The sequence below is a fragment of the Eptatretus burgeri genome, chromosome 13 (assembly GCF_056783735.1).
Source record: "Eptatretus burgeri isolate ZD-2024b chromosome 13, Ebu_testis_v1, whole genome shotgun sequence".
NCBI classification, from domain to species: Eukaryota; Metazoa; Chordata; class Myxini; order Myxiniformes; family Myxinidae; genus Eptatretus; species Eptatretus burgeri.
In genome coordinates, this window is record NC_140973.1 from 14,033,491 (window position 1) to 14,054,415 (window position 20,925).

The 20,925-nt window shown below is 41.6% G+C and overlaps 1 protein-coding gene and 1 long non-coding RNA gene across 6 annotated transcripts in view; one reads left to right on the forward strand and one right to left on the reverse strand.

Annotated features, from left to right (window-relative positions):
* Positions 1–1,331: 1,331 nt before the first annotated feature.
* Positions 1,332–11,216, reverse strand: LOC147013881 (leucine-rich repeat transmembrane protein FLRT1-like). 2 transcript variants are annotated; one of them, XM_085851195.1, is made up of 3 exons: positions 11,011–11,216; positions 9,461–9,583; positions 1,332–3,514 (listed from the first exon to the last, which is right to left on the reverse strand). In XM_085851195.1, exon 3 carries the CDS (start codon positions 3,498–3,500, stop codon positions 1,620–1,622), a length of 1,881 nt encoding a protein of 626 aa, XP_085707321.1. In that variant the 5' UTR covers positions 3,501–3,514; positions 9,461–9,583; positions 11,011–11,216; the 3' UTR covers positions 1,332–1,619. The 2 variants fall into 2 exon arrangements, with proteins under 2 accessions (XP_085707321.1, XP_085707322.1); XM_085851196.1 differs by lacking the exons at positions 9,461–9,583; positions 11,011–11,216 and adding an exon at positions 6,297–7,248.
* Positions 11,217–11,239: 23 nt separating this feature from the next.
* LOC147013882 (uncharacterized) overlaps positions 11,240–20,925 on the forward strand; it is a 128,312-nt gene continuing 118,626 nt past the window's right edge. For all 4 annotated transcript variants that reach the window (XR_015050554.1, XR_015050553.1, XR_015050556.1 and 1 more), the window contains exon 1: positions 11,240–11,406. This is a non-coding gene — a long non-coding RNA (uncharacterized LOC147013882). The remainder of the gene's footprint in view (positions 11,407–20,925) is intronic.

Genomic DNA, 20,925 nt, shown 5'->3' on the forward strand with positions numbered 1-20,925 from the left:
AGAGTGTTGTCATCACATAGCTTTTCCTCTTCTTTTGGTTCTCAAAAAGAATGGCAACCAAAGACATGATCAGAAGACTGCTGAGATAATGAGAGAATAAATTATTTTAAACCAGTTGATAATCTCATGCGATCCACTGTGATCATTAATTCTAGCAACTGCTCAGATTCACAGTCGAAAAAGGCTTGTGCAGGATTTCAACAAAAAACCATATCGATACGCGACCTGCTGTGTCAACCATCAACCTGAGCAAGCGGCAAAAGTTTCCGGAATGGCTGCAGGACCCTTAAGTTGACAAATGATACACAATGCTTGGCCAAGAATTTGAAATATTGGGTCAAGAGTCCATGATTCAAAAAGGAACACATTGGACAAAACAAAGATGTAATTACTTCCCCGGGATTGTTATGACAGGTTGTGTAACTCCACAGCAGCTCATTTTGTCACCATATCTGCTCAAGTGAAAAACCGGAGGCATTCAATTTCGCTCCTTCTCCAAAGTGATTCACAGTTCTTATAATAACAACCACTAATCTCACCAACGCCTCTGGAGCAGAGCTTGAGGGGCAAAGACTCACTTGGTCATATCCAACCCCCACAATCGCCCAAGACTAACGTCACATCTTGGACATCAAATACTTTTTGGCCATCCTGCAGGCTTCCTTCAAAATTTGGCCCCTCTTTATTTCACTGGAAAATGGCTGCCGTATTAAGCACCGATTCAGTAAATGGCATTCGCATGATGACCTCGCATGATCGTTTCAAAAAAAAAAGAAAAAAAACATGCTTCGACGCATTTTTCAGAGGAAGAAATAATAATAATAATAATAATAATAATAATAATAATGATAAAGCAAATCAAAAGTAAGTCGGAAACAACTACCCTTTCAATACGATAAGAATTTACAAAATGTACAAAAACCCTTTAAAAAACCACCGAGTCAAAAATACGCACACTTTGCAACATACGGTTTTTCCTACGATCGACAATGCAAAACTGCCTAGGGAAGAGACAACAAATTGTATGTGTTCAAAGCTGGAATTCAAAGATACTTGTACAACAGCAAAACCGCATTCTATAAACGAAATATTTTTGAACTTTGTTCCAGATTTTTCTTCCAAATCCCTCGCACAAACATTGCCGAGCTGTTATGTAAAGTTATATTCCATAGGTGGATATATCTCTCTCTCTCTCCCTCTCCCTCTCCCTCTCCCTCTCCCTCTCCCTCTCCCTCTCCCCCTCCCTCTCCCTCTCCCTCTCCCTCTCCCTCTCCCTCTCCCTCTCCCTCTCCCTCTCCCTCTCCCTCTCCCTCTCCCTCTCCTTCTCTTTCTCTTTCTTTCTCCCGCCCCCCCAACCAACATTTACTCTTTGGACCAAAATCAGTCATACTGTTGTAATGAAACACTGTGGAAGTATCTGTTTGTTTTCAAAACGTGATTTTGGTCGTCATAAACTACAACAGTTCACAACAAAATACTCTTAGGTCCACGCTGTTGGTGCCACGGACAAGACACTCCTCATGTCTTCCAACACTTGGGCTTCAACCCCAAAGTCATTCACCTGAGTCTGAAATGCTGTTGCAAAGCAATTGCTTGCCAGCATGAGTAATCAACGGCTTTCACGTCTGAGAATGGTCCGAGTCAGGAATGCCACTATCCCTCCGGCCTCTCTCACCTTCGCGACACATCACATGCTGAGTCTTGAGGGCACAAAGGCCCGATGAAGGCCTTGGAAAAACCGTCTGAATGGTGAACTCATCACGGACGAGTTGAGCACCGCTCTGGAGAGGCACAGCTGAAGCATAGCTGCTGCCAGTCACTTCTAAAACTGATGCATCCTTTTCAGGCACTGTATCAAGAAAAACACCGGGCTGCGTGCGTCGAGCTGGTGGCCTGTATGCCCGACAACTGCGACCTGTCCAGAAACAGAGAGCAAAGGCCGCAAGCACGAGGGCAGCCAGAACAGCAGCGACAATGCCTCCAATGACGCCGGCGGCTGCCTTTTCAGTGCCACGAGCTTGTTCCTGATTGAGAAGCACGGAAGAGTTGGATGCTGTGGCAATGGCTGGAGCTGTCCGTACCTCTGCACACGCTTCTGGCCGGGAAAGGCTGCTTGAAGGTTCAGACCGTGCAGCTGTCACACAGACCCGATAGGTTGTTGCTGGCATCAAATTTGCTACAGCAAAGTTTGATTGATCACCAGGAAGTATGTGAGAGCTGCTGACGGATGCACGGGGGCCTAACTGTGTCCAGTTAAGTCTGAAGGCTGCTGCCGGTTCTGGACAAGTCCAGGCTATTTCCACAGAATGGTCTGTTGCTTCAACATAGATAATTTCTGGACACAGTCTGTTATTTGCCCTGTCATGACTATTTGAAGTCAGAGAATTGCGGGGTGGCACTGTCACCACAATATCTGAACATGTCAATTCAGCCTGCTCCAATGGCTTCCCATGTACGGCTTTGGGTTCCTGACAAAGGGCTCCACGCACAGTTGTACGGCCAACTCTGGCAGCTGTCCACTGCTGAAGCCAACTGAGGTGGCAGTCACAGCGCAACGGGTTTCCACGCAAAGACAGCTGAGCCAAACGATGCATGCCTCTGAAAATGCCTTCTGGAAGTGACAATAATGCATTGCCACCAAGATCGAGGCGAGATAGTTGCCACAGTGAGGAGAAGGCATCGAGGGGCACTTTTTTTATGCGATTCTCTTGCAAGTAAAGTCGTTCTAGGCTAGCTCCGGGCAAGCGAGTAGGGACTCTCTTCAAGCCATTACGTGCCAGTGATAACTCAGTGAGGTTGCTAAGATCGGCAAAAGCCCCATCGGCAATACCTCCCCCTTGCAACAAAAATCCAGCTGACAGTCCTAGCCGGTTGCCATCAAGCATGAGGCGTTTAAGTCTGTTAAGATGGCTGAAACTGGAAGCTGGAACCTCCTCTAAGCGATTTTCATCGAGCCGCAGTTCCTCGAGGAGTGATGGTAGGTCTTGTGGAACAGCACGCAGCAGATTTCGTGACAGAAACAACGTGCGAAGAGAGGCGGTAGCACTGAAGGCCCGAGGCTCAAGCCCGACTGTAGTCAAAGAGTTGTCGTCAAGGTGCAGCCTCTCGAGTGCAGACAGACGGGCCAGTGCAGCACGAGGGACCACGGCAATTCTGTTTTCCTGAAGGTGTAGCTCTCGCAATGAGGTTGGCAGACGAGTCGGAAACTCCTCAAGATGGTTGCCGTAGAGGTAAATGGTGACGACGTTTAACAAGCGGCGCAGTGTGGGGGGTAGACCTCCATCAGTTACAGCATTGTTCTGCAGAAATAGAGTAGTAGAATTTTGTGGCATCAAGGCAGGCACCGAAGTAAGACCCCGATCATTGCAGTACACGTATGTGCCGTCGCAGCGACATTCTAGTGGACAAGGCATTTCGACTGCGTCGGCCAACAAGCCCATCAGCAGAATCAGCAGAAAGTGACGTGCCGGGTGTTTCCAGTGCCTCGTTGTCTTCGCCATTGCTTGTTCTTGCCCTTGGAGAAAAAAGAGAAAAGAAAATTAAGATAAATAAGATTTGCTTTCTCTTCAATGCAGAAACTAGCACCTTCGCAAGAAAATAAGTTCAATATGATTAAAAACAGGACATCGATAAACATTTTAATACCTGTTTTTAGTTTTGTTATGCAGAATAAAAATAACCAGCAATATGTAAATGGTGTCATGACAATGGTGAAATAATTTCAACAGCGAAAAGTTTTCCCTTAGAGTTTCCCGAACTTGTGATTATATGACACTATTTGATGCAAATCTGGGGATCAATGGGTCAGATGCATTCTCATCATAATCCTAATCGCGTTCAAGGCAATACACAATAATACGAATTATTGAAATAATGAGAACGGCACTCAGTAGATCACACAATTCTCCCAGGCTAAACAGTTTACGTTATGTATCCGACCGATAGGCCGGATCTGTATCCGTACCTTACCCAAAATCTAATCGGCTTATTCTTGTCACCTCCCCAACTCATCCACCATGATTTGTCTTAATGCATCCATAACCTTTTCAGATATCATGCTATATATCGTATTTTCGCCTTATCACTCAATGGTGAAGAATCACTTCAAAAATTCTCGTATCCGGATCCATACCCGCATCTTCACCAAAATCGAATTGATTCATCCTTGTCACATACCCAACCTGTCCACCAAGTTTCGTCCGAATCCGTCAATAACTTTTTGAGATATTGTGCTCACAAACAAACAAACAGCCAAACAAACACGGATGAAAACATAACCTCCATCCACCTTCGGTGACGGAAGGTAACGAGCAAAGACTACTATCATTAAACTATTATTATCGGCTATTTGACAACATAATCAACAAAGATAGAACCATTTGTTATGTGTCAGCAGAAGGTGGTATGCATTGTACAGGTCTTACGCAACATTTTGTATTTTCCTTTTTCTCTTGCTGTTTGAAGGAAAATTATTCCCTCCGCCACCAAAGGTAAAGGAGGTTATGTTTTCACCCCTCCCTGTCTGTTTGTTTGTGTGCAGGATATCTCAAAAAGTTGTGGACGCATCCAGATGAAATTTGGTTGGCACGTTGGGTGTGACAAGCATGAAATGATTAGATTTTGATGAAGATCCGGATCCGGATCCAACTACGATAATTCTTGAATTGATTCTTCACCATTGAGAGATCGGGCCAAAAATGATAAATAGCACGATATCTCAAAAAGTTGTGGACGGATTCGGACGAAACTTGGTCGACGGGTTGGGTATGTGACTAGGATGAATTGATTCGATTTTGGTGAAGATCTGGATCTGATAATTATTTAATTTCTAAAGTGATTCTTCACCTTTGAGAGAGAGTGCTAAAAACGATATAGTACTGTATAGCATAATATTTCAAAAATATATTGGGCCCGATATGTTCTTGTGGATCAGGAATTATGTGGCGGAGGTATGCGTTCTACCGAGTGCCCTTCTTGTTTAAAACTAATTTTAATGGACTTGGAGCAGTCAGGCCTATAAAATATTTCCTGACGAATCAATCTGCCAAACTATTTGCACTGTTAAAATCTGCACCCTCCTCAAAGTCTCGAGAACAACCCCCACTCGCCATCCATCTTTTCCCACCTCTGTTTATGACTTTCGTCTTACCTCCTCTGAGCTTTTCATTTCCATTCCTATAATCCACTTTCCACCTGTGTTCTGAGCCATGCCCTCCACCCCAGACTGCAGGTTCAATTGCATGATATGCCAATACTTGGATTTAGGGCCTAGTCGGCAAGAGCTTGCAGTCGTTACGTGCCACGGTTGTGGAATTCCTTATCCTTTGAGCCAGGGACCACAAACTCGATGGCTTCTTCTTCTTCTTCTTCCTTGTGCTACCTAAAATCTGCTTTATCCTCTGAAACGAAGCTGAAAACTATCTCTCGCAATCCTCTCAGTCACTGTTCTACAAACAGGGCCAATTTTGAACCAAATAGGGCAACACGTAATTCAAGTTTCACTGCCATGATGGATTCACAAGAACCAAAGAGCAATTTTGAATTATTATCTGAAGTAGCCATTTTCTTTTCAACTATAAACACTTGCACTTTCAGTGGAATCGACTGCAATGATGTGTGCCATGACAACGTAGATGCTGCATCCAGCGGACGTACCGTTTCAGAGAACATGCCACAATCTACAAACTCATCTTTGCAGGGGGCAGAGTCTCAACAAAGCCACCTCAATCTGCTTTGGCTGAACAGCCTGCTCAAAGCTCATCTAATCCTCAGCATTCCCTGGTGGCTACATAAAGTCACACGGTGCACAGTTTCCATGGATCCAACAGAAAAGCAGGAATCTCTTTTATTCTACATGGGGCCTTGAAAGCAGAAAATTGCCACACCACTGCTCGAGAGCTTAAGAGCGTTCATCACATCTCGAGGTTGGGATGAATTTGATGCTGATCAATGAGACCAAGAACCGTCACGTTAGGATATCTAGTGAGTTCCCGTCTTGTATGAAAATATATCCTCGAGCTCACAGTTGTCTGTTGCACTTGACTAACCAATCAGAGACAGATGCGGTATTTATAAAACAGGTCTAAAATAAAAAAGAAACTACAATTTAATTAAAACTAAAACACTTTTTATCATTAAAAGGAAATTCCTTTTTTGAAGTTTGCCTTACATACTATTGTGCTTCCAAAGTCATTTCAGCTGAAAGATTTAGTCAAAGGGTAGATTAAGTGACGGAAAAAGGATGAATTGGGCCGTGGGAAGTGTTATCTATGTCAACGTAGGCTTCACATTCACACCTGCACAACTCGACTTCCTTTGTTCACATCTGCCTCAGGTCCTCCTTCAATGGTAAAGCTTTGCTCTGCCTCCGCCGTATCTTGAGAGTTGCTTCTGCAGTCGAAGCTTAGAAGAGTACAGTGTCCCATTAACGAGGCTGACAATCTTGCACAGGGAGTTGAGATGACAGACATCCGAACACCCTTGTGCAGATTTAGCAAAAAACCATTTCCATCACCTGTCCTGGTGAAGAATCATCGATAAGAAAATATTTTATCTTAGGGCGAAGATGTTTTCAAACTAATGGCACTCTGTCATGTGTGATAAGAAAATCTTGGTCCAAGTGAAATAAATAAAAATTAAAACTGGTTTTGAGAGAAGTTTTCACCTCGGCTTTAGAGGAGGTAACGACCTTTGGAAGGTTTGCAAACTTGTAAATGGATTATCAAAATAAATATTCCTCTCCATGCTTTTGCAGCATAAGTTTGGGGCCTTGCGGGGGTAATGGTCTGAACACTTGTCTGGTGATGAATGTAGATCATAGGAGCGTGTTCCACGTCCTAGGTTAACTTGTCTTTCATGGAGCATGCAATTGTTGTCTCATAATCTCTGTCTGTAAACATCCTTATGTGAATGGAGATATAGGAAAAATAAATAAATATATCCAATGGACATAAACTGTCACCTCTTCATAAATGTGATGAGCAGAAGCCACAATTGTATAAAACCTAAGGGAAGCTTTTAAAATGGTTTTGCCATAAGTGGAAAACAATAAATAAACAATCCTGTTTCGAGCCCATGTAGAAACATGTTGATAGCGGAAAAAGGCCTTTAACACCCTTACCATGACAAAAAGCAAAGAGACATTGAATTGTTCTCACGGCATTTTGTTAGCAATCAGACACCGACTTGCAACAACTAGGGAGATGTCGTGAGCAAACAGATGTCTACATTCATGCAATGAGAGTGGCTCTCTCTCTCTCTCTCTCTCTCTCTCTCTCTCTCTCTCTCTCTCTCTCTCTCTCTCTCTCTCTCTCTCTCTCTCTCTCTCTCTCTCTCTCTCTCTCTCTCTCTCTCTCTCTCTCTCTCTCTCTCTCTCTCTCTCTCTCTCTCTGTCTCTCTGTCTCTCTGTCTCTCTGTCTCTCTGTCTCTCTGTCTCTCTGTCTCTCTGTCTCTGTGTCTCTGTGTCTCTGTGTCTCTGTGTCTCTGTCTCTCTGTCTCTCTGTCTCTCTGTCTCTCTGTCTCTGTCTCTCTGTCTCTCTCTCTCTCTCTCTCTCTCTCTCTCTCTCTCTCTCTCTCTCTCTCTCTCTCTCTCTCTCTCTCTCTCTCTCTCTCTCTCTCTCTCTCTCTCTCTCTCTCTCTCTCTCTCTCTCTCCACAGTTCCCATGAACGGCACACAAGGCCTTTCACTCTCAGAAGAAGACCTGCTCTTTGTCTGTGGCTGCTCACAAAGACCAAAAACTCAGACAGTGAGGACGATGAAGGAAAAAAGAAAAAAAATCCTTCACACATTAAAAGGCTCAGCCCTGGACACTGCACAGGAATCCTGCTCGGAGTGTTGGTCGACACCTCATGGAGCAATCTATTCCCGCTACCCTGAGCTGCTTTACTAAAGGAGTGGCAGCAGAACATTCCACAGGTGGGAATAGAACCCGTAACCGGATATGGCGCCCATGTGCAATGGTCCAGGTGGCTTTACATTGAATAGGTGGCTGTTACTGAGGATCCGCCACTCCGGTTTCTGTCAAATGTGTGCAACTAACACATTTAGCCGTGGCTTCCGTTATTATCGACACGTAATTGACATTTATTTATTTATTTACTTAGATTGTCGGAAATACAAATATCTTTAGAGATAATGTCATTTGCTGAATATATTTTAACACTTCAAAACGTTTTGAAATTGTTTTTCAAAACAATATTCTGAAATAAATTATTTCGAAAAACTTTTAAGGGCAGTCACAGCCTACTACTACTACTACTACTACTACTACTACTACTACTACTACTACTACTACTACTACTACTACTACTACTACTACTGCAGTCCTGACCGTGTACTCGCAGGGGTGAGGAGAGCAAGTGACATCAAATAGAATTGTGGCAATTCTAACAAAAGCACTACTACTACTACATTTGTTGGCTGAAAGATCACGTGCTTGTGGGTCTGGTGCAGGTTTTTTTTTTTGGGGGGGGGGGGGTTGGCCCTTTTTCACAAACTGACTGAACAGGCCAAACGTTCGACTGGTTAGCATAGGAATTTGTAACTTGTCTAGGATAACTCGCCTAGCCTTTGTGCAACACACCATGGATTCTTTAACGTCCACCTACGACCAGTGCTGGCAGACGGGTCCTCCGGCTTGGCGTCCTTCTCATGGATGGCGCACACATTGATACAACGCCGTGCATGAGATACCCCATGGTGACGGTTCGTAGCTGGGTCGAGATTCGAACCCTGACTAGACGTCTCAGAGGCGGGTGTACGAACTTCTAAGTTATCCTGCCAGCCCCTAAGGATATTAATTTCAATAAAATAGACATTAACTCGAAATCCTCATTCGTACTGCCCTTTCATGTAGATCTCATTGTACTATATTGGTTGTATTTTCATTATTATTACAGCCCTTCAAAGATTGACACCTTTCCTGTTAGATGGCGGTGCCATCTCTATAAAATAAAATTCACTTCTTGAAGTTTATAAGAAAGTTCAGAAGTACCTTGTTGAGTTATGAATTATGGAGGAGTGCTATGAATAAGGATTTATAAAATTGCAAATCACATGTTATGTATATATATATATATATATATATATATATATATATATATATATATATATATATATATATATATATATATATATATATATATATATATACATATACATATATACATATACATATATATATATATATATATATAAATATATATATAATATACGAACGTGTTATGAGACCCAACAAACCTAAAATGTTTCACCAGCTCAACTTTAAACTATTATCCCGTATTTGTATTGCCCGTTTCTCTTTCTACCATCGAAGGACGCCTGAATTCTTAAAGACGTCAGGAAGCTCTTCAAGCTTCAAGGAGACAGAACAGAGTGTAATGTCGTCCCACCAGCAGACTTCAAATGGAGAATTTCGTCCCCAAAACAGCGATGCCGCCGGCTTTCCTCTGCGCGTCTCACCTTTCCTCCCCGGCCGGGGAAGCAAGGAGCCTCGTACCCCGCGGCCACTGCAGGGAACTTGTGTTGACACAGCTGAGGTGGGCCCGTAGCTCGTTGTTTTTCCACGCAAGACGCGGCTTGAGTCTGCAGGGGGTGGCAGGGTAATGGGGAGCGAGGTGTGAGAAAGTTGTTTCAAGTGGCTAGCACATTTACGACGGACCTTTTCAGATGATCTGTTTTGTACCATCGGGTGCTTGAGCGTCCCGTGTTCGCAACAGGCAGAGGCAATTAGTACCACCTTGGGGTGAGAAATCCCACAGTTTGCTTTCGGTGTTTCGAGGTGGCCTTGTAAATTGTTGACACTAATCAAGCACTAGTTAACATCAACCAAAATGTTTGGTGCCCCGACAGCATCAACACCCAACACGTGTTTCGATCAGAATTCACACATTTCCACTTGCTCGCTTTGCCTTGTATGAGTCCTATCCCACCAAATGTGGTGAAAATCCCACCAAGTGTGGTGAAAATCCCACCAAGTGTGGTGAAAATCCCACCAAGTGTGCTGAAAATCCCACCAAGTGTGCTGAAAATCCCACCAAGTGTGCTGAAAATCCCACCAAGTGTGCTGAAAATCCCACCAAGTGTGCTGAAAATCCCACCAAGTGTGGTGAAAATCCCACCAAGTGTGGTGAAAATCCCACCAAGTGTGGTGAAAATCCCACCAAGTGTGCTGAAAATCCCACCAAGTGTGCTGAAAATCCCACCAAGTGTGCTGAAAATCCCACCAAGTGTGCTGAAAATCCCACCAAGTGTGCTGAAAATCCCACCAAGAGGATATTTTATCACCATCATTTGTGGGTTACACGACATCATCCAAACAGTTCCACGTTTTAACGACCCGGGCTCGGGCGCACCGACTCGTTTGCCTGACAATGGATGCAACAAATGTCATTTCACGCGATGGGAATGTCTCGGTCACAATGCGACGAATAAATGAACGCTTTTTAATCGGCACACGAAACGCCGTCGAGGGATTGTAATTTTCTCCTGTTTAATGGCAATTAAACTGCCGCATACGGAGAGAGAGAGAGAGAGAGAGAGAGAGAGAGAGAGAGAGAGAGAGAGATAGAGAGAGAGAGAGAGAGAGAGAGAGAGAGAGAGAGAGAGAGAGAGAGAGAGAGAGAGAGAGAGACAGACACCGAGAGAAAGAGACAGAGACAGAGTAGAGAGAGAGAGAGACAGAGAAAAAAAAGAAAAAAAAACCACCACAGCGATATTAATTAAAATATAAAATACTCCAAGATTGAAACAATCACCCGAGAGAGCGCAAATTGCTGAGCCGCGGGATTTTGACGTCAAATGGTGTTTTGTTTCCAGGCAAACGTGAAAGGAAAAATCGTCCAAAGCCCGAGATAACTTTCCGAATGCTATAATTATCGAGCAAGGCAATGGCAGCTGCACGTAAAGGATCGACTGTAACAAGCGGTGAGGTAAACACGGCAACCGGGTGTTAATAGCTTCTGTGGTGTTAGACCGTGCTAAGGATCTTTGCCACGCAGAGCCGTACTTACTGGTCCGATTCGAAGGGAACTCCTGGATCCTTTTTTTTGTTTTTTCCTCGTCGCCGCTCGAGAGCGAGAGGCGCGGTCGGAAGGCTGAAGCTCTCGCGCGCGCGCGCCTCTGGACGCCTCTGCACCAGTCGCGCGCTCTTCAGCCGGCCCCCTGCAGGCTCGTGCGCTCCAGCCCGCCCAGCGCGCGCTTCCCCCGCCAATGGCCTGCCTGCGGGAGCGCCTCGTGACACACCCCGCTCAAGGGAAGGATGAGAGAGAGGAACGGTCGAAGAGAGAGGGGGGGCAGCGAGAGAGAGAGAAGAATACACAGGGAGGGTACACGTACTGTAGGGTAACAATAGGTGGTCGAGGGCAACGAGAGGCGAGCAAAAGAAAGCTGGAATAATGGGTGCTGTGGTGAGTGGTTGCTGATAAGCGAGAGGAGATCGTTGTGAGATGTTTTGAGCGTGAGTGAGAGAAGAGTTGCAGCAAAATGATGGAGATCGGACTCGATTTTGTTGGGAGCAATTGGGGGGGGGTGGGGCTGAGGAGGGAATGGCGCAACGAAGGTAACGATACGGGGGAAATAATCAGGAAATACAGGGCGTTCGGGTAACTGTAATGTGATGCTACTACATCTGTTTACTACGTACTCAATATGGCGGAATTATTGACCACTACTTCCCACAACCCCCCCCCCCCCCCGTACTCACGTCTCCACCCAAACTCTCTCTCTCTTTTCTCCCCACTTGTCCCACACTCCCCTTTTTTCTCTTCTATCAATCATCACCTTCTTCTTCTTTTTCCAGGTTTAGCCCCCATACCACCTCCTATTTTGTGTACGTATTTAATAGATGACCCCAACAATAGATCGAGGCGAAGGATGCATGACGAAGAAGTGAAGGTTGGAGATGAATTTCTTGTCGAGTTTAATAGCTCAGTTGCTTTAACTATGGAAGATTTATTCACCCAGGTGTGGGCAATGTGGGTGTGCAACAGCTCAGAGCATGAGTGTGATTGCTTATGCTCTTTATTCAATGACTTGTTTCCTTATTTAAAGAACTTATTTGACTACAGTTCGAAAAGATGTTAAATTCGGGATCATCGGGGGGGGGGGAAATATTTTTCAGGAATTATTTACTTTATGTGAATCTGCAAGCTCCCCCTGGGGGAGGGGGGATGTAGAGTCTGAGTCAACTATCCAAAATGGTTTCAGACCAGTGGATTTTGTTTTTTTGTTTGTTTGTTTGTTTGTTTTTATTAATTAATAATAAAATAAAACAAACAAACGATCATTTGAACTTCATCTTCATAGCCATATGATTTTGAAAGAAAGTGAAGATGTACGTCCCAGCTGCATACGACACGGTGGGTTGTTCGTGTGTGGGCATTCGATTTGGTGTCAAGTGCAATGGTCATGCATGATGTGGGTAAGTATAGAAAAGGTTATCGAGCAAGCATGTCCAAAAAGGTGTGCGGAAGACAGGCTACGTTGGAAGACCAATGATTTTTGAGCATGGAAACTGGTGAATCAAAACAGTACCGGCCTGTCTGATGAACCGCAACACTTTTTTTTTCTCCGTTCAAATTTTGTTGTCTCTTCTCGTATAATAACTCTTCCATGCCACAGTGATAATCTCATCCACCAATGCTCACCCAGCTCCCTGGCGCCCACTGTGGCTCAGTTTGATAAATGACACAATGGTCTCCACCAGTTTGCAGGATGGCAGAGTGGCTGTCGCTGTCCTGTTCAAGCAGAAGGCTTGAAAGAAGAAAGAAAGATTCTCATGAAACAACCAGGATCAACTTATTGACAGCAATGTTGGTGAGCTTTCCCTGCTTGTCGAAGCATACAATTCTTCCATAGTTCAGAATGAGATTGACACTCCTAGGTCGGTGGTGTCTGTTTTTTATCGCCTATTCTCCAACATGGCTCCCTCTTCTCTCTCTGACCCTCTCTACCTCCTCCAGGATGCATACGTTCCACCAGTAACCCTCTCCTGGTTAAACTTGCAAAATTCAAGCTGTCTGCACACATCAACTATTTTATTCCTCACATCTCCTGTCTCTGGAACCACCTTCCAGAAGCTGTCCTGTCTCCATCTTTCCTCCAAGACTTCAAGCAAGCAGCGCACCGCCATCATCCCCCATCCTGACCCATGATCTTTATTACCACCATTAATCTTTCTTAACCAAACCAGCTCACTTGCTAGTTGCAGTATTTCCTCCCCTCCTCCATTTCCTCTTTTCCTATTCATTCATTCCCTTGATGTTTGTCTCACTGTCAGATCTACCTGCTCATCCATGAGCCTCACTCTTGTAAAGAAAAAAAAAACTATCCCGAGAGTAGGAAAGAGATGGGCAAGGAAATGATAAATGACTGTCTTGGTGCAAATGGCAACGTGCAGTGCAAGTCGGAGGAGGAGAATGTACTGCAGCAGCTCCGGTTATTCCAGAGTGGCAAACCCCTCTCGCTAGACTTCCCAAAATGAAAGGCAGCAGATATGTCTGCGTTAGACATTCAAGGAGATTTGTTACAGACAATCCCACAAAAGACGCCTACATTGTAACAATTCTACACTACTCCAAGGGAGTGTCTTCGATTGCATCTCAAAGCAAGGGATCTCTCGTCTCCGAGAGCAAAGCACGATCCGTCATTGAAACATCCCACAGGACGGAATCGAATTACAAGGATATTTATTATCATTGTGCATTACGCGGTGACATCCTTTGATGGCAAAGTTTTGAGATATAACAGGTTTCCCACTTTAAAAGCACAGCCTAAAGTCCCTGCGATTAAGACGTGAAAAAGATTCATCATGGTGCCCTTCAACCTGTCCTGCCTATCAAAATCTGTTTGCGTGACTCACAAGCTGGGCAATCATTACCCAACTCTAGCTAGATAATCGTGTTTACCTGGAGATGGTTAAACAAGTAAGATAGAAGCACTGGCAGCATCTCCCAGATATCTCCAGACCTCTCAAAGGAATACCGTACGACACAATAGGCATTCCCAGGGGGAGCCTTGCGATATGCTGATAAATTAAAGCACTCTTTTGCAACAACAATGGGACCCAAAGTGACTTTGCAAAGAGCTGCAAAATGTTGGTTCTGAGAGCAGAAGGGATTTCAAATGTCATTCGGCTTCATGACATGGAGGTATGTATATAAATCACACCCATTGTTCTTTTGTTTCGTTCGTTTGTTTGAGTTCATGTTTATCGTGACTCGACAAATTGCTTACATATTCTGAGGTTGAATTGTTGCATCAAGTGAACAAAAGGTTATGATTACTACAACTAGTACTACAACTACAACTACTTTACTGGCCCTGATTATTCCCAACTTCCTTTGGTTCTTGCACAAGTCTTTTTTGGAACTGGCTGGCCAGGCCTGGAGGACTGAAGGTGACATCACAGATGGAAGGTGATGTTAGATTAATTTGTTTAGCGGATGCTGGTGAGAGCTCGCCTACTTTGGGGAGTAGTCTTTGGTTACCTGCCTCAGTGGTGTAATGGTTAGAATGTCTGTTCTGAGTCTGGGAGATCCATGGTTTGAACTCTGTCTGAATCATAAAAACATAAAACTTTCAAAATGGTACTTCCTGCTTCCTTGCTTGATGCTCAGCAATTAAAAGTATAGAACATGGACAAAAAAAACATAGCTTGGTAATAATTGTGCAGAATTTGATGGGCCTGATCGCTTTCTCCTGCATCAAAAGTTTATTGTAATGTATGTATATGTTAATATTTGCATATGTGTATGATAATATTGGTCAATGTATATGTATATATATATATATATATATATATATATATATATATATATATATATACATATATATATATATATATATATATATATATATATATATATATGTATATATATTTAATAAATAGGAAGAAAATATTTTTAGGGGCTACTGTGAAAATTTTTGACCCAACCACAAGTACCTCATCACTTACACGGCAACAGCCCACTGAGCTATTGAGTGTTTGGGTTAACCTCAGAAATTTCTTCCACTAACACACCATGCTTCATAATGGCCGACATCTTAAGTGCCTGCTCAGCAGACCCCGAATGTATGGGTATGTGCAATATATATATATATATATATATATATATATATATATATATATATATATATATATATATATATATATATATATATATATATATATATATATATATATATATATATATATATATATATATATATATATATATACATACATACACATACTGTACGTATACACAGTCATAGGATTTTAACATACAGCAATGACCATTGCTAGCAGATGGGGCTTCTGGCATAACATCCATCCAAGGGATGACATACACACATCAACACATCACCCTGCCTGCAAAAACATCAGGGTGACAGATTATAGCTAAGCCAAGATTCAAACCCACGGTAGACATCTCAAAGGTGATCACACATACCCACACATACCCCTAAGCTACATCCTGCCAGCCAAAGTTAACAACCAACAGGTCACTTTGTAATATATTCCACGGTGGTGTCAAATAAGAAATGGACGTTATTTATTGGGAAAGAAGTGTGATGGTTTTTACAAGAAAAATAATCGTGGTGTGTCGATTAATTATATCGCCAGATTTCAACTCAAGAGTGATGGAGAAGAAAGAATGTGCTCAACTGGTAGTCCATTCATCCAACGTGGCCATCTTACACTCTATCACTAAAACAGCCGTTACTTGTCCTTCAAGCGCTTGCTGTGTTTTTAACGTGATTTTTTTTTTTTGGAAGGAGGCAATTCCAGTGTCTTCGTCCCTTGGCTCCAACTTTCTCTGAACAAATACTCGGTTAACCTTGAAATTTCGTCAAGAAGCACACAAACCCTGTTGTATCTGCTACTGGGTCATTTTTCTAAAAGGTTTTCAAATTGCGTCAAAAAGTGGCCTCACGCTCATGTGACTCAAAAAACTGTCGGGTCCTTACATAAGATTATTGGATGAAGGATTTTACGGAATCACCATGCGCAAACTTGTCTTTGTCACCGATTAGTGAAAACAGCATCATTACAATTCCACTTTGACCAGTGTAGGGTTTATGACCCGTAGAGTCATTATTCCCTGTGTTTGGGCTGTGATACGAGCGGTGTTCAAAAAGTTCAACGAATGAGATACAATTGTCCAAGACATGCCAAGGTTACATATGTATATACTGCATGTTGACTGTTTTTGATGTTGACATGTGATACATGTTTGGGAACCTCGTTGGTATGCATTTCTGTCTGCGCTGTCGCTGATGATTTGCCAAGAAGCGATGAAAACAGTCCGGCCACTGAGGGGGTGTGTAGCATTGGGATTCTCATGTGTGTACTATTTGTGAATGTCTTTGTATCTGTGGAAGAACTCTGGGAAAGGTTTCAAACAGCAAAGGGCTTAACTTGGGTTGCCTTTCATGGTTGCTTTTTGCAACTTCTTCAGCTCGAAGAACATGGGAGGAGTCGATAAATATATATATATATATATATATATATATATATATATATATATATATATATATCCACATATATATATACATATATATATATATATATATATATATATATATATATATATATATATATATATATATATATATATATATATATATATATATATATATATATATATATATATATATATATATATATATATATATATATATATATATATATATATATATATATATATATATACATATATATATATATATATATATATATATATATATATATATATATATATATATATATATATATATATATACATACTACTGATCAAAAGTTTTAAAACACCCCCATTTTTCCAGTTTTTACTGAAATTTAAGCAGTTTAATATTTCATTGTACTCTGAAATTAAAGCAAAGAACAAATAAACAATTGCAGATATAACAGCCACACATACTCGTGGCATTCTTTCTACAATGGAAATCAAATATTGTTTGGAAAGTTCTTCTCAACACTGTTGCAGAAGTTCCCACAAATGTGTTGCACCTGAAGGTTGCTTTTCTTTCACCCTTCTGTCCAGTTCATCCCAAACCAGCTCGATGGGGTTTAAGTCTTGAGACTGTGATGGCCATTCCATGATTTGCAGCCTACCATCTTCTTCTTTTCTATGAAGGAAGTTCTGACATAGCCTGGAGGTATGTTTTAGGTCCTTATCTTGCTGTAGGATGAACCCCTGACCAACTAGGCGTAGACCTGATGGTAATGCATGGCGCTGCAAAATGCTGTGGTAGCCCTTTTGGTTCAGGGTGCCAGTCACTCTGTGCAAGTTGCCGACTCTGGATCCAGCAAAAGAGCCCCAGATCATCACGCTTCCTCCTCCATGTTTGACAGTTGTTGTCACACACTGAGGAACCATCCTTTCGCCTACTCGATGGCGTACAAAAACCCTGCGTGATGAACCGAAGATTTCAATTTTTGATTCATCGGTCCTTAAGACCTTCTTCCAGTTTTCAGTAGTCCACGGGCGGTGCTTCATGGCCCAGGCAAGCCTCTTTTTCTTATTTTGCCATCTTACCAATGGCTTTCTTACTGTGACTCGACCTGTCAAACCTGCAGCTCAAAGTCTTCTCTTCACAGTTGAAACTGAGACTTCCTTACTTCGACCAGTGTTATGCTGTGCTTGAAACTGCTGTCCTGTGAGCCACCTATCACACAAGCTGTTGACTCTCAGAAACTTGTCTTCTGATTGTGTTGTGGTTTTGGATCTGCCAGACCTCTTCCTATCAGAGTTTCCTCCAGTTTCCAAGTGCCTTTTGATTGTGTAGGAAACTGTACTCACTGATGCCTTGGCTTGCTTTGCAATTTCTCCAAAGGAAAGATCTACACTTTTTAAGGGTTATAATGGTCTGTCTGTCTTCCTTTGTTAATTGTCATTTTCTCACCATTATGATAGCAATATACGATTTCCTGCAGTGCAATATTGTCCAAAAAATGCTTTAGGGGGTGTAGCAACACAGTCTGTTCCAACACTGCTTTTATACAGACAGAGGGTTTATAACTAATCAACAAAAGTTGGGACACCTGTAGGAATTGTTTGCATCAACTTTGAAGGCTTAATTTCCTTCCATTGCTGCAGAACAGCTGCAGTTGATAACCCATTACTTCTTCCCTGAAAAGGGCCTTTTTACCAACTCTGAAATTTACATTATTTTTCAGTTGTTGGTAACCTAACCTTTTTTTTAACCTCTGGCAGCTTACCCCTTCGATTTGTACCATTTCAGGTTATTCACTGGATTTGAACTGCTTCAATTTCAGTAAAAACGGGAAAAATGGGGATGTTCTAAAACTTTTGACCGGTCGTATATATATATATATATATATATATATATATATATATATATATATATATATATATATATATATATATATATATATACATACACACACACATAACAAAAGAAGCATGCTGCAACGATGATGTCATGTGCATAAATTAAACCAACACCACCTCCAAGTGAGGAGGCATCCACATGGTCTTCAAGCCTTTGCAGACTGAGATTAAAGTCTGTGGTCACAAATAAACAAAAGCATAGATGTCAACCTAGATTTTGCCCTTGTTGTGGGCTCATTAAGACAACATACTGCTCATCATTTATATGTAACCATGTTAGCCTCATTAATATAACTGAATCAAACCCCCTTACTTGATGAGGCAGTGGGGCACAGATAGAATCCATATATATATATATATATATATATAAATATATATATATATATATATATATATATATATATATATATATATATATATATATATATATATATATATATATATATATATATATATATATATATATATATATATATATAGCCTGGTGTGTTGGCACAGTGGTTAGGGCAAAAAGGTCCTGAGTTCAAGCCCCGTTGACCACTGAATTAATACACCAGGGGGTTTACTCAGCCTGTCATCCTTCCGAGGTCGGCGAAATGAGTACCAGTGTACTGGGCCGGTGTATACCCCGGTTAAAATAGGTGTACCATATCCCTGTGTCGTAAGAGGCAACCAGGGTTGTGTGAGGAAGGGCATCCGGCGTAAAACATGTGCCAAATCACTATGCGGATCATACGGATGATCCTCTGTGGCGACCCCTAACGGGAGCAGCCGAAAGAAGAAGAAGATATATGTATATATATATATATATATATATATATATATATATATATATATATATATATATATATATATATATATATATGTGTGTATATTTGAGGGGCAGTCAATAAGTAACCTTAAAATGGTGATATAAATTTGAGAATGTAATGTGTGTAGTTGTAGATGACGTATGTTATATCTATGGGTAAGAGTCATGTTTTGCCTGTTTTATATCTCGCAAAATTGGGCGTATGACGTCAGTGGAGCAGTTCCAAGATGGCGGCTTCCTTAGAAGCATGCACCAGGGAGGAGAAACGTTCTGTCATCAGTTTCTTGGGAAGTGAGGGTGTGAATCCCAGTGAAATCCATCGCAGAATGAAAATGCAATGTGGCGACGCATGTTTGTAATTACAGCAGGTGTACGACTGGGACAGGAAGTTTAAAAGTGGAGTATCCAGTGTGGCAGACATTGCTTACTTTGGCCAGCCTCACACAGCTGACACACCAGAAATGGTTCCAGGAGTTGAGTGCGTACTAAGGGAAAACCGTCACATTACACTGGATGAAGTGGTCTCCGAATTGAACATTAGCCATGTTTCAGCACACCATATCATTCACAACGTGCTGGGGTTCCACAAAATGTCTGGAAGGTGGGTGCCGAGGCAACTCACACCCAAACTGATAGAACTCCACTTTCAAGCTTCCTGTCCCTGTCATACACCTACTGTAGTGACAAATAGCGTCGCCGCATTGTATTTTCATTGCAAGAAGAAATTCCTCGGAGGATTCCTCGGAGTTCTGGATTCCTCGGAGTTCTGGGAGAACCAGCATCCCAAGTTTGCATTTGCAGTTTCGCCACGTGTGCCCACGTCCCCAAAAAGAAAACAATTAACAAATAAAAAAATTTTTCATCACAAGCCTTTCAGGGAGTTCCCTGAATCCACCATAGTTCGATTTATTGAAATCCATTAATCCGTTCTCAAGTTAAACATGACAGACAGACAGACAGGCAGGGCTCCTTTTAATATAAACAAGATGAGTCGTGAACCCATTGGGTTCCTGTTGTGACAGTGGTTGATGAAAAAAAAACACATTTCAAGAAAAAAAAAGATAGCTCCAGCGAATCATACCGCTGAGCTTGTTTGCATTGATTAAATTCTCCCAAAGAGTACATGACTGAATCGAGAATTGATTTTTTAATAATTTTTTTCGTTGCCAGATTTGAACGAAACTTGATACTGCACACCACAGGAGAATGGTAAGGAAGGTGGCCCTCAAATTTTTGCGCTATCTTGTACCGTTTTGGCTGTATTTCAGGAACATACATACATACAAGATGAGAGTTTTAGTAATATATCGATATATATATATATATATATCTATATATATATATATATATATACATATATATATATATATATACATATATATATATATATACATATATATATATATATATATATATATATATACATATATATATATATATATATATATATATATATATGTATGTATGTATACAGGGGGCTGCAAAACTAGGTATACAGTAATGAAAAACAAAACGTGCGCACAAAACGTATTTTATTGATTAAACAAGCATATCAATCATAACATACCAATAAGAAACATATCAATAATAAACATATTAATCCCTCAAATGTTCAAACTGTTTCCGCCCGGCATTCACATTCACACTATTATAATACTGGTAATACTGGTATAATCCTTGCTGTATACCTACTTTTGCAGCCCCCTGTATATATATATATATATATATATATATATATATATATATATATATATATATATATATATATATATATGTAT